Consider the following 14,231-nt stretch of genomic DNA (forward strand, 5'->3'; position numbering starts at 1 on the left):
TTAATATTGTTTTTAAATCTTTTAAATTTAGTTTTAGTATAAGCTGATTGTGTCTAATCTTCCAATTAGTTTCATTAACTATGCTACACTGTATAAACTCAGCGAGCGATTAACCGTAAAAAAGCTCTTCTTAAGTGCACTTTTAATTCTATTTGCTCAAAAACTTAAACTGACTTTATTTATAGATTTTGTTTACACTTATTTCGTGGCACACACAAGCTGTTGACATGCTCGCATTGTTTGCTTGTAGAGCAGCATAAACTTTAGCTAACTGCAATCCCTATATATTTTGTGAGATCCTCTCTCAAAGTCAACACTTACAATCTGTTCAAAGTGTGTAAGTATGAGTGTGTGTGTATGTGTGTGTTATGACGTTTTAGTCCTTGCAACTTTATCGCGCCAGAAATTGCATCATATTTCAAGACAGCGCGACAAAATATAAAAATACAAAGTTCACCGACAGACAACTTTTTTACCTGACATCTTCCCACTCTTCTCTTCTCCTCTCTTCTTATGGCCAACTCTCAGTCAACACACATGTCAGACAGCGAGGCGAAAGGCGAAAAAAGTTCTTGTTGCGGCCACGTTGCGTATGAGTAATGTGAGACAAAGTTGAAATGCCTTTTTAAGAAATCGCTTGGCATCGAGTTTATTAAAAGGTTACGGCACTTGATTATAATTTATAATGACAGTGGGCTAAGAGCAGCAGCAGCAGCAGAGCTCGGTCGACGCAGATCGCAGGACTTAGAGCGCAATCCTTGGCATAATTTTGAAAATGCGCAGATAAAAGCGCAGTATGCACATAATTAATGAAAGACCAAATGTCGTCTTCAGCAGCGTATGCAGCAGCAGCATCCTGTAAGGAAAAGAGAAGAGAAGAGAAAAGACGAGATGAGATGGAAGTAAGACCAAACAAAGTGTAATTAAAAAGTACTTAGTGCACACTCATTCGCTTCTTCTTTTGCCTTTCGCTTCGCTTTCGCCTTCTCAGTTCGTTCACTCACCTGCGATAAATAGTTTTGCGCTGTTGTAATTTATTATCGTTAGCGTTATCCTTAAAGAAGTAGCGCCTGATGCCGCTCAGATACGAACGAAAATATTCGCTCCAATTAATCGTTGCTATGTTAAATTGCAGCTTCTCACGCTCCCCAGCTGGCAGCAGTTCGTTCAATTCGTCAATGTTGCGATGGGCAAACTTCCACTCCTTGAGGCCAAACCAGGACATCATATTGATTATGCGCGAGATTTTACGATATGCCTTCACGTACCTAACGACCACACAAATGAACAGTCCACAGAGAGAGAGAGAAAGACAACAGGAGAACAGGTGAACAACAACAGGACAGGACAGCAGCAGACAGAAGTAGCAATCATTCAGTATTGATTACCACTGCTAATTGGGTAGAAAAGCAACAGGAGAACGAGGAGCAGGAGCAGCAGCAGCAACTGAAGGAGCATCAACCAGTTCAACTGGTTCATAAATAAATGCCAAATAGCTCTGGTAATGCGCTCTAATTGCAATTTGTTAAATATAACGCATGCGACATGTAGTACGCTCACGACGAGAGTAGCAAGTGTGGTCAGTTGATGGCCTAGAAGCGAATACGCAATGCTCTACTTATGTTGTTAATATGTTATATTATATACTATGATATACTATGTTAGTTCCAATAAAACCCGACAATATAATATACTGTTATATTTTTATATTATTGAGATTTGCAATTATTATATATAAATAATGCGACATTGTTCCTAAAATATACCAAAAAAAATCTGAAATATATCGAATACTATATTTGGTATATTAATACGCTACTACATTAAAAATTATACTATATAGTAGTAGATTTCAGTCTCTAAAGTAGTAAAGTAGTTTCTATGCTCATCTTACTTATTATCCGATTCTGTTTCTCTCTACACTTCTCATCGTTTTGCAGCCAACCAAAGTGCATCTCTCAGGCAATATATCCTGCACAATCTGCTCTAATGTCAGGAGCATTCAATTGCCTTTCAATGTAGCGTTTAAAATCCGTTCAATGTAGCACAAACCCGAAACCCACAATAGCTGCAACTAACTTATATACACACAGCACAATCTGCAATGGGTGTGACTCTATCGATATCTATCTGCCACACTGATTCCCTCCTTTCCTCCTCTCTCTTTCTTTCTCTTCTCTTATTGCTCTCTCTCTTTCTCTTCCCTCCATTGCTGCTCGCTGCTGTTCGCTGTCTCTGTGTGTACTTACATGCGCTTTTGTCCGGTGGCCATGGCAATTAAATCTAAAATATAAGCTGGGATATTGTGCAAGAAAAATGCAATTGCACAATGCAGAGGCTTCGATGGTATTATAACGTACGAGAAGCACCTGTGACAATAATGTGGTCCAATGGGTTCGTTGTCCATATCGATGGCGAATGTTGCAGGTTTCAGGTTGCAAGTTGCAGGAGTTGTAGGAGTTGTCGGCGATTCAACAGCCATTCGATTTGGTTTAGTTGCCATTTTTTCCGTTTGGGGTTTTTGGGGTTTTTGTTATCCCCGCCGATGAATTCGATTCGTTCAATTCGTTTTTTTTTCCGTTCGTTTTTTGTTTGGTTTTGGTGTGACATGTGTGCGCAGTAGTTCCATTGTTTCAAGGTATTAGCAGAGTGTAGATAAATTTTTGCCAAACATTCGAATCGCCGCCGCACAGAAATACGCAATGAGAGCAAAATACACCAGCAATATTTAAGCATTTGGGATTAGACATGCATGCAATATGGCCAAGCTTCATGCGGATAACTTTGCCACAAAAATTGAAAAATTCAACAAAGAATATTTATATCTATGTATACACACCAAAGCGCCTTGTCGAATGGCTCGTGAAATCCTTGACGAGACAGGTGCATGTACTGGCCCCAGGTTATGTTGTTCACATCGGAGACGTAATTGTAGACGGGCAGCTCCGATTTGCCATCCAGTTGTTTTTCACGCTGTTCGAATCTGCAATGGCATTATTTTAATGCAATGAGCTCAACTGCTTTAGGCTGTAACTCAATCTAGGTCAGAGTTTTGTTGCATGAATGCAAATATGATTTAATATAAAATATGAGAATATTAAATACGAAAGGATATACATCTATATCTATATAAGGAAATTGATTCAAAAAATGCATGTGACTTAAATTCAAAGCATAGTTTGAAATACTATTAGATGTATCAATATAAGCTTTAATTTAATATTCACTGTATAAAAGATATTAGTGAGGAAACTCAAAACATATTCTGTTATAAATCTAAGAACTGGTAGCATAAATGCAAACACATAACTTAATATAAAATATGTGAATATTAAATACTATTAGATGCAACTGCGTACATGATAAAGATTATTCAATTTAAGTGCTTTAATTTACTATTCATTGTAGACAAGATTTTTTACTTAAATAAGAGCAGTTTCTCTTATGCATATATTGCATAAATGCATACACAAATAGATATAAAATAAACTACTACAAAAATGCAAACTTCTGATATAAATCTAAAAGCTGAATGCATAAATGAAGCACAATGTACTACAAACTTTGAGATTATTAAATACTTTTAGTTGTATAAATACGAAATGATTCAATAAAATATATAATATTCTATTCACTTTATATATGCAACACAATTTTATAGTTAAGTTCAAAACAGTTTTTGGCAAAAATACAATACAATTTAATGCAAAATATGTGATAAATTAACAAATAAATCAGCAACTATACGAGTATGGAATAAATGCTTTAATGTTATTTTACTCCATAACTTTCCTAATGTAGTTTGCATATTTTTGAGTTTATTTACTAATGCAACGCAACGCACAAATTCTATCAAATAATTTTGGCAACTAATTAATGAAAATATATCAAATAAATACTTCAATTTGCTATTCAACAAATAAAACAATGTTATTAGTTAAATCCACAGCAGCTCTAAAAAGTTGGCAGAGTAATTCCTAGTTTTCTTGCATAAATGCATCATAGTTTAAAAAAATAATTTAATCTTGTTATATACTATCTCCAATTCACCGTATACTAAAAGGAGTTTAGTTGAAAAGATGTCGAAGCAATAAGCCTTAAATTCAAAAGGACTTTTTAGCTATCGGTATAAACAATACTTATGAGACAATAATAGGATGAAAAATTACCCAGCATTAATTAGTGTGCAACTCAGTTGGGGAAGCTGATTTCTTTTATATGTTTAGCTGAAAGGTCTTTAACAAAATACTTTTCCCCACTACTGTGACTACTTTGTGTGTTGTGCAGTTGCTCAGTTGTTAAGCATCGACTAACCTTCGAGCGATATCCCAGGCGGATGCTATCATTGCATTCACCACATAATCGGCGGGCACCATGTTCGCCTTGCAGTTGGCGGTGCCGTAAATGCAACGTACGAGTCCCCGGGCCGACCAAGTGCATAAACCTGATGGCCCGTACAAATTATCAGTCCAGCCGGGAAATGGATCCTTGTACGTTGACATTACTGCAAATAAATAAGAATTAATGGCTGCTTTGTGTGCTCGCTGGCCACAGAAATACACAGAGAACAAGAAAGAGAGAGAGGGAGAGCATGGAGTATGGAGACTCGAGTCCGTTGTTGATTTTAGACAACGCCAAAAGCGATAATGGTCCAATGGCTTCTTCTTCTTCCTCATACTCCTTCTCCTCCTTCTCTTTCGACTGCTAACTGATATGCCTGACTCCCAATTGCAAGTTTTGCACTTGAATTTTCGTCTCTCTCTCTTTTTGTTTTTTTTGCTGCTCCATTTTATTTCATTTGTTGCTGTTGTTAAGGGCTTGGGATGTGCAGCAGCAGCAGCAGCAGCAGGATATGCTACGGATGCTTTGGCATTTTTGTGTTAAAATAAATGAAAATTTGTTTGCGCTTTGTTACGAAGCTCAAGCAGCAGTCGGCCAGCTGCCGGAGTCCGTGAGTCCGTGTGTCGGCGGCAATCGAGAGTCGCCGGTTCTCTGGGTCTGAGCAACTCAGCCATGCTCTGACTTTTAGCTGCGCTTTGTTATGCACTTTGCAAAAGGCATTAACGCTTCGTCATGAAATATGCAAAGCCTTGTAGAAATATTCCTAGCCTAAATCAGTCTGATGAGTTGTAGTTGATATAAACGTGAGCATTTTTTAACTTAATCTCTCAACTAAGAAGTGTTGCAGCCTCCCACTTTACTATATTCAATTAAATTTTATATTTTTCATGAGAGTTTTCGATGTTGCTCATGCGCCATCTATCGGATTATCAATGCAATGTCTTTGCAAACTGCAATTGGTTCGTGTCCATGTTGAATATCAATTAATGAACATGCTACGGTTTGTGACTTGCTTAAGGGTAAAATCTCTTCATAATTTAAAATTATTTATATAAATAGTTAGAAAACGAATTTTGACAAAATTATTTCATGCACTAATCGATAAAATTTCTTAAGCTATGTTATCATTCACCCTCTGGGATGTATGGAAGTTTATAGTTTATAGGATATTTGTCAAAACAAGAATTCGTCTTATTTGATTTCTCTAATGATGCCAAATTAAAGTTCTATTCCTCCTTTGAAAGAGTATACAATCAACGGCACTTGCAATAAATCTATTCCTGCTTCTTTTTAGTAACGTAACGTTACGTTACGTTGCGTTTTGGCTGCTGCCATCGCCGTTGCACACCAAAAAAAGGTTTTTGCACATGCATTTATCTGAGCTAAGCTTGGCACACTCGACTCTTCGACTTTGGTCCCCAGACACTATGGGGAAATGCAACGTTGTTTTTCTGTTTTCCACAAATTTTAAATATTCCTTTTTCTAGCTGCTGTTGCTCCTGCTTGCTGCTGCTTCACTGATCCTTTGGGGCTGGTGTGCAAGTCCAGGCAGCTGTGAATTTCAAATTTCTTTTCTTTTTTTCGCATTTTCGTTTTTTTACGCTTGCAATCTCACGAGCTACCCTGGGGCATTTTGGGGTCTAATTATCTGACAATTAGTTTGTGAAGTCAACTTTAAGACCACAGGAAAATCACGGTTGCAGTTTTTCTCCACCACCACCATCGCCCACAAGGATTTTGTGCACTAATCTTACCAATGGGCGGTCGAAAGATGCCAGCGGGCAAGTGAAAAGCACGATGATTGACCAGATTCTCGGCACACTTCTTTGTCATGGTGTAGGTGTTGGGCATTTGGCCAATGAGGCAGGGACGCAGCTTTTCCAGCGTCTCATCGTCAAAGGTGCGATAAATCTGTGTGAAGAAATAAACTATATACATTTTGTACCTTTTGTGTATGTCAGATTTTAATTTAAATAAATTGTTAAGCCAATCAGATCAGGCTGCCATATGCAGTCATTGCGTATGCACATAAAATAATAATAATATTCAGGAGTACTGTTTGTTTCCCCTCTCTTAAATACCCAAGCATTGAGTTTGCTCGTTCAACCAACCTGCATGATTTTTTCGTAGCCAATTTCATTCTCGTACACTTGCTCCTTGATGAATTTGCGATTGCAGTTGCAGTACAGTGTCGAAATGTGTACGAATGACTGCGGGACGGAGGCGCAATGGGCGTGGCATCATGTCGAATGTTGATTGAATTGTGTTGAAATTGTTTGCATGCCGCGGCCGTTAAAAATATGCAACAACAGAAAAAGTATTACGATACAAAAAATAAACAAACACGCACACTCTCTTACGCATAACACACACTCACACACACACACACACACACACACATTCACACGCAAAGTGCTGTAAATATTAAAATTCATACACAAATATTTTGCCATGCAGACATGGGAATTATGTATTTTGGTTACTTAAAACCGATATGCAAATATTTAACTCGATTCCACAACAAAAGATCCATATTTTTTAACCGCACCTTAACCACAATCTGTTAATGCTATAACCATTAAAAGCTCTTTTTGGATTCAACAGAAAAAGGTCTAACGATCAGATTTCACACCAATTGTGGTTGTAATAATGATTTCAGATGGTTCAGTATTACACATCAATATATTTTAATGTTTAACAGTTTAAGTTTTTAATAAAGCAATTATATATACGTGAACTTTATAGACAAAGTCTATTGACCATTAATCAAATATACCAAAATACTAAATCGAATATATACTAAATAATACCAAACGGTAGAACAGTGGAATTTATATAGTGAATTAGTTAGTATAATGATATACCATAATTGTACATAGAGTATATACTATATTCTATATTATACTATATACTAAATTGGGTAGTATAAAGATATACCAAAGTATTATGCTGCATTGATTTTAAATTATATCAAAAAATAAAAATTCTATACTAAGTATAAGTACTTAGTATAACAATATACCATAGGGAAGAAAGAATACAAGATTGTCAACTGAAGCTATTAGGATACGACAGCAGAATATACTGAATATACGTATACTAAATGATACTGAAAGTATCAAATATTAGTGGAATAACATTATAAAATATAAAATATATTTTTTCTCTCATAACTTCCAAGTTTTTTAACTGAACTGCAAGAGATGTCTTGTTCTCCTTGCCAAATATCCTTATACCCTAAGAATATAGGGAATTCGTTTACCTTTCAGACTAATTTAGTAACTTTATTATGCTTCACACCTTTGTTGCGATAAGAGTCTTGAATTGTTTTGCAGTTGTGAGCTTTTATAGATGCAGTTGAATATTACTTACCTTTAACTGCTTCATTTGCATGGCCAAATCGAGTATCTTCTTGGTGCCGAGGACATTAATGTCAATAGCATCGCTTAGCTTCTCATTGAATTTTACCGAAGCGACAACGTTGAAGACAATCTAACCAGAAAAAGGAAAACAAAATAACGAAAATGTTGAAAATGTAATGCATATTAAAATTGAAAATAGAAAACAAAAAAAATACCAATGCAACAAAGCACGAGTAGCGACAGCACTAACAACAACAATAACTTGCAGCATGCAGCTTAACAACAAAAGCACATGCAAAATGCACGAGAAGTGCATGCAAAACAAGACAGAAGCGATTGCAGGATGCATTTGGTGTCGCCTCGTCCTGCTGCGTTCGCTGATAACCTAAAAGTCAGGCAGGAGACACGCGGATGTGCGGGATGTGGAGGATGTGAAATAGAGATGGGGAGGCTGCAGGACATGGCTACACATGCAACTGCTGCATTGAACATCGACAACAAAGCAATTTTAGTTTTAAAACTGTGCAAGGACTAAGCGCTGTGAATCCTGCCGACTGCACCACATGCAAGTGACTGACTTGTATGCAAAATGTTTTGCAAAAACACACACAAAACAACAAAAACAAAAATAAATAAATAAAGCACACAAAGAAAACAATTGAGAATATGACAGCTCGACTTAAAGATACTCTACAAGCAACAGGATATTTTAAATTATTCGTTTTGTAAAATGAATTATGCAACTCCAAAGATGGCTGTTAATTATTATACCAAATAATATAATAACTAAAAGAAGAGAGTGCTAGCTGCGAAGGCCATCGACTCAAGTATCTTCTAACTAACTTCCTTGCATAGAAAGGAATTTTAATATACAGATTTTGAAATCTCAGAGTTGGCTTAATGAAAGAACTAACAAATTGCTCTTCGAACGAAATTACAGTTTTAATATTTGAGTAATATTTTCTTTTTTTAAAGTATTCTATATAATTATGGAGACACGTAAAATTTTCACTTAATACCGATATGTATTTGAAGATAAATGCAAATATAAAAACATTTTATTTAAAAAAAAAAAACAGTTTAATGATATTGTGAAATACATAATTAAACTTTAGAGATAGCTATAGCAAGAGCTAGGAAAGGAATTTTAATACAAATACTTTTTAATTCTCAGATAATGCTGCAGTTAAAGAAAAAACCAACAGTTTTATATTGAAAAGATTTTGCATTTGTGTTTTCGTTTCTTCTTTTATATTTCGGAGTATTATATATAATAGTAAATGAGATATAAATAAGTTATATTTTAAAAAAATCTAAAGTTTAAGTGAAGCAAATCTCAATTTAATTACGATATCAAATATGTTTTGAAACCTTAAAGATGACTGTTGATAGAAAAATTTTCAATTTAATGTCTTTTATATAGCAAACAAAAAACTTGAATTCATTTATTTCAGCAGAACTTAAAGCTCCAAAGAAAAACTTTTTATTCATAGCAACATTAATTTTTATTGTTAATATTCTTTTCATGCTTAGGTTCCCTTTAGTGTGTTTTATAAGGTAATAGATACACCTTCATTCAGAAGACAAACTTGAAAACATTTAATGTATTAATATCGATTGAATTTTTTGCTGCCTGTTAGGTGCATTGCCATTATTGTATCATGCTCTTCCTGAGGCGTTTTTGAATGCAGGAATACAGGGTATGAAAAGAAACTAAAACAGCAAACGGATGCGCCTGGCAGGACAATGGCTCGCGCACGCCAAACACTTGAAGCATGCACAGGAATTTTCATTTATTTATATATTGTTTTTTATAACCAGCGGTAGGAGCAACAGAAGAAGCTCCTATTGGAGTTGGAGTTAAGGCTGCATGAGAATGCTGCAGAGGAGTAGGTACACATTTTCACAGTTCTACGTGCCGGGTTTCAATTTTTGTTGAAAAGTAGAAAATATATATTTTTGTGCCTTTGCTTTTTTGATTTTTTGTTGTTCTCGTTGTGTGTGGAGTGTTGGAGAAAAAATCATAAAAAAGAAAATAAAGCGACTGCATGCTGCTGTTGTCGTAAACATGGCGCCTGCTTTTGCCACACGATGCTACGTAACGTAATGCACAAACAGACAGACTGACGGACGGACAGACAGAGAAATGGAGAGCAGGACATGGGGAGCGAGTCATTCAAACAGATAGGCAAACACACACACACTAAAAGAAGCAGACGGAGAGAGGAAAGTTTCACACAAAAGTCCATTGATTGAATTGCCAACAAACAGACAACAAACTGCAATACACGAGATCCTCTCCAGCTGTTGAGAACAGACGAGAGAAACAGTGTGAAGCAGAAGGAGATGGAAAACGGAGAGGTAGAAGATACTCACTTGGACCTCAGACGAGAGCATTGCACGGTCGGCGGCATCGATGTCCAGGTCGATGGCACTGTAATCAGCGTGTATCGGATGTACCTTCTCCAACAACTCGGGGCTCTCCTCGCGCATTGTATTGAATATCTGCGAATAGAAAAAGGTTTGACTCAGAAAATCCCCTCTAAAAAAGATATGGTTTTGTATCACCATTTCATCTGCTACACAGAGCAAAATACTTAAAAACTTTTCGATCATAAAACAAAATTTTAATCTTAAAAAGATACAAAAATAAAAATTCAGTCCTTAGCGTTCTTAAACTACAATTTCAATCTCATATTCTTAAAACATGATTCCAATCTGAAAATGTTATTTTATCTTAAATTATCGTTTCGAGGCTGAGGCTCTAATAACTATTATAAAAATGGTGTTACAAAAAAAAATTATTGAAATAAGATTTCGGTGGAAAATAGTTCGTGAAACACAAATTTAATTTTCAATCAACTTTATAAAGTTGGCCTTTTAATGATGATATGAATGAAAACATTTTAAAACAAGAATTTTCTATACAACCTGAAGGAATATTGTAACAATCAAAATTGAAATGATTTGGTATTTTTTGACATATTTAACTTTTTTAATATAGGAATATATTATATATAAATAGATTTTTTATTTAAATAGAGAAAAGTAAAATATAAATGTAGATTTTTTTTAACTTGATTTAAGTGTTTATCTTCTAGCTCGCATTTAAAAAATTAGTTCTTCATTTTCTCCCTTTTTTTTGTGTTTTTATGCCTTAGCATACCCGCTGCAGTCTTTTAATTGTTAGTGAGTATTTCACAACAACGCCAAGAGCTACCGTTGAGTTTGCATTGTGCAGTGCCGCCAGAAGACGATTGACAGGCAAACTGTGCGACTGTGTGCCTTCTCTCTCTTTCTTTCTCTCTGTCTCTCTCTCTCTCTGTTGGCAGTTGAACAGTTGACAAGCAGACCGACGACAGCCGGCAGCAACTCATTTCCCCAGTTGCTATTGACTTACCGACTCATTGAAGAATCCTTGCAATCGCTGCTGCACGCTCATGTTGTCCTTGCTACGTATCAGCATGTAAATTTTACGCAAACCAAAGGCCCGCAACAATTTCTCGGTTAGCACTTTGCCCACAAAACCCGTGCCGCCAGTAATGAGCACCGTGGCATTACTATAGAAATCCGTAACAGGCATGCAACTCGCCGTGCAACAACTCCCAGCAGCAACATCAGCGACCTCAGCGTTGCCATTTGTTGCCGCTGCTGCTGCTTCATTGCTCATTGTGGTTGCCTCGAAGAGCTCCGTGTTGCTGCCACAAGCGCTGCCTTCTGCGCTGCCGTTGCCGCTGCTGCGACGCGACGAGCTCGTCGATGAGAAAGCCTTGCGCGCTCCTGTCTCGGGCGATATATGTTTGATGGGGGGCCCGCCGTCATTTCCAATATGTTCAACACGATTTGCAGCAAAGGGAAAGCAAAGAGAGCGGATAAGGTTATTATACGTATACGCAACAACTTTAAAAGTTTGCCCAAGTGAGTTTGCATATCGAAACTTTAAACCAATATGCGATGTGTATCGAAATCTAGCTAAATTTGTCGAGTTGCGAATATGGCTGATAGAGAAGTTTGAGCTGCAACTCATCAAACAGTCAAACACTTTGTGTTGCTGCTTACATCCTGAAGCAAGCACTTCAAAAGCACACAATCTTGGTTAACTGCATTTTGCAGAAGTCAGTTTAGATTCAGAAATCCTGCTGTATGAACTAAATTTTGTAAGAGTTAATTTACGTTTAAACCAGAATGATTTAACTTATGAATTTTGTCGATTAAAAAAATCCCTCTACATAATCTGAGTTTTGTAGAAATCTATTTAAATTCACTAATTCACTATCTGTATACTGGACTGTATGCTGTATAAATTGTATAAATTTATGATGTGTTAAAGTTTTTAAATCCTAAAAAAGTTTGAACTATAAACCTTATCATTTATTTCATTTCAGGTAGCTTCTTTAAGTGCTGTCCTTTATTGTTTAGCAAGAGCTACAAAACTATAATTAATCTCAAAGCGGCGAATGAGAAACTTTGGAATGTTATACAAAACGTTTATTAATATGTCAAGGGTTTTGCTTTTAAAAATGATATTTTTAGACAAACAACAATGGGGAAATTCTGTTTTTTTCAGCATTGAAAAGTAAAATTTCATTGGATACTAATGTTTGAACGTCTATTCATTATATAATGGTATTCTATTTACATACCAAATAAGTCATAAAAATTCTTTTGCATATATTTTAAAGTAAAATCATTTTTTATTTATTTTTTTCAAATTTTTTATTCTCATGAAAAGAAATTAATCAATTGTTGTCTCTAAGAGAGCGCTCTTTAAATTATTCCTTATTTTTTAAAGCAAAAATTATTTATGGAAAGATTTTTAATACGCTTATTTCCCATTATTAATTAACTAATTTCTACATACTTACACACGTAATTCTAAAATTCTGTAAATTAAAATTCTTAAAGTCTGTCGATAACTGTACTTTCTTTTCTATTATTTTTTCAAGAATAGTTTCGCTTTGACATTGAAAAACAATTCTTTACACACACATTGCCAACAAGCTTCAACTGCCTTTAATTTAAGCAGCAAATTCACATTTTATCGATTTGCAAATATGCAAATATATCTTTGATCTTTAATCTCTTGTTTACACACCTTTATTTTCGTTTGTTTCATGCATTTTGCACTAGAATTGTATAGAAACGAACCGCACAACAGAAAAGCCAGACGAACATTGAAAGTGCTTTTGAATAGCGTTGTTTTTTTTGTCTCTCTAATTGTTAAAAATAATATACGGGCGATATCCTACGATGTCAATCAATAACTGACAGTCCATGGGTTATAAAGATTTTCCCACCGAAATGTCAATTATTTAAAGGAAATGCTAACCCAATTATCTCATATACACATGGCTGTGTGCTTGAGTGTACTTGTCTGTTTGTGTTGGTGAGTGTCCTGTCTGCGTATCTGTGTGTGTGTGTGTGTGTAAGTGGTGTACTTGGCGAGTTATTCAACTAAATGGCTGTGCGGCCTGTTGAGGTCTCTCGCTGACATTGCGGTTGCATTTGACCTGCTGACCTGCTGCACTCACACACACATACGCACACTGATTGGCAGTGTCAACATCTCTCTATGTGGCTATCTCTTTCACTCATTCACTCGTTGTCTCTGTCACACTTTTCCCCCCATCGTTAGACGCCTCTCGCCAGCCGTTTTAAACATTGTTAATTATTCAATTATCAACAGCCAATGCGCCTTGTGTGTATGTCGGTGTATGTGTGTGTGCTGCGAGGACATGCAACCAAGTGTCCAGTTATCTGAAAATATTCCTGACGCTATATTAAGGGTGGCCGGCTGTCTGTCGATGTGTCTGTGTGTGTGTGTCTGCCATGGCCAACATGTCCCATGTTCATGTGCATGTCCACTCAGTCAGTTCATTGCGTGTTTTGCACTGTGTATCTAACAGCCTCTGTGTGCGTGTGAGTTACTCTGCGCGTATGTGTGTGTGTGTCGGTGTGTGTGTGTGTGTGTTGGCCAGAGTGCAGCATATGTTGTTTGATTGCATGTGGCATAAAAAAGAAAGCAACTACAGCCGCACATATGCCGTCTATTGCGTGACACTGTTGTTGCCACGAATATCCTTGTTGCTGTTGTCATATTTTGTTAGTGTTTGTCATCCAGGATGTGCCGCTTTGTTTGTCCTGCTATTAGCTTAGTTTAATCATAACACACGACGACTTTAAAACGAGTAGGCTTTCCATTTTAAATTCCAAATTCAACAAAACTTCAACTAAAACTGAAATTAACTCAAATAACTTAAATACATATAATCTTAACAACTTATTTAGTCGTTAAATAAGCTGTATTCATAAGGTATCGTATCGTATTTCAACTCAAACTCCAATCGTCAGTTTAACAAGTGCCCGGAACACCCTGTGAACGTCAAAGCTTTTAATGTTTTTCTTTTGTTCGTTTTTAAGCAAGTGCAAAGCTTTGGCAAACTTAATCTTGAGCTTCGCTCCGTTTCCGGTTTTGGTCTACGCTAAGTTCGCAGCGTAGAAAGCTCGTACAACTTGAGACAATTCACT

The 14,231-nt window shown here is 36.2% G+C and overlaps 1 protein-coding gene across 1 annotated transcript; it reads right to left on the reverse strand.

Moving 5' to 3' along the window:
- Positions 1-603: 603 nt before the first annotated feature.
- On the reverse strand, positions 604-12,866 carry LOC133842905 (fatty acyl-CoA reductase wat). The gene is made up of 11 exons (XM_062276199.1): positions 12,799-12,866; positions 11,104-11,483; positions 10,080-10,208; positions 7,714-7,833; positions 6,453-6,551; positions 6,096-6,252; positions 4,315-4,504; positions 2,840-2,983; positions 2,250-2,369; positions 1,005-1,268; positions 604-856 (listed from the first exon to the last, which is right to left on the reverse strand). Exons 1-11 carry the CDS (start codon positions 12,821-12,823, stop codon positions 745-747), a joined length of 1,740 nt encoding a protein of 579 aa, XP_062132183.1. The 5' UTR covers positions 12,824-12,866; the 3' UTR covers positions 604-744.
- Between the last annotated feature and the right edge of the window lie 1,365 nt (positions 12,867-14,231).

This window comes from Drosophila sulfurigaster, chromosome 3, assembly GCF_023558435.1.
Source record: "Drosophila sulfurigaster albostrigata strain 15112-1811.04 chromosome 3, ASM2355843v2, whole genome shotgun sequence".
Taxonomy (NCBI): Eukaryota; Metazoa; Arthropoda; class Insecta; order Diptera; family Drosophilidae; genus Drosophila; species Drosophila sulfurigaster.

Bases quoted from the DNA above. Each gene is read 5' to 3' on its own strand.
- LOC133842905 (XM_062276199.1), bottom strand. From the start codon at position 12,823: ATGCATGAAACAAACGAAAATAAAG. The intron at 4,505-6,095 runs GTAAGATTAGTG...ATTTATTTGCAG, and splicing joins CATCTTTCGACCGCCCATTG to TAATGTCAACGTACAAGGAT. The intron at 857-1,004 runs GTGAGTGAACGA...TTTTCCTTACAG, and splicing joins CGCAAAACTATTTATCGCAG to GATGCTGCTGCTGCATACGC.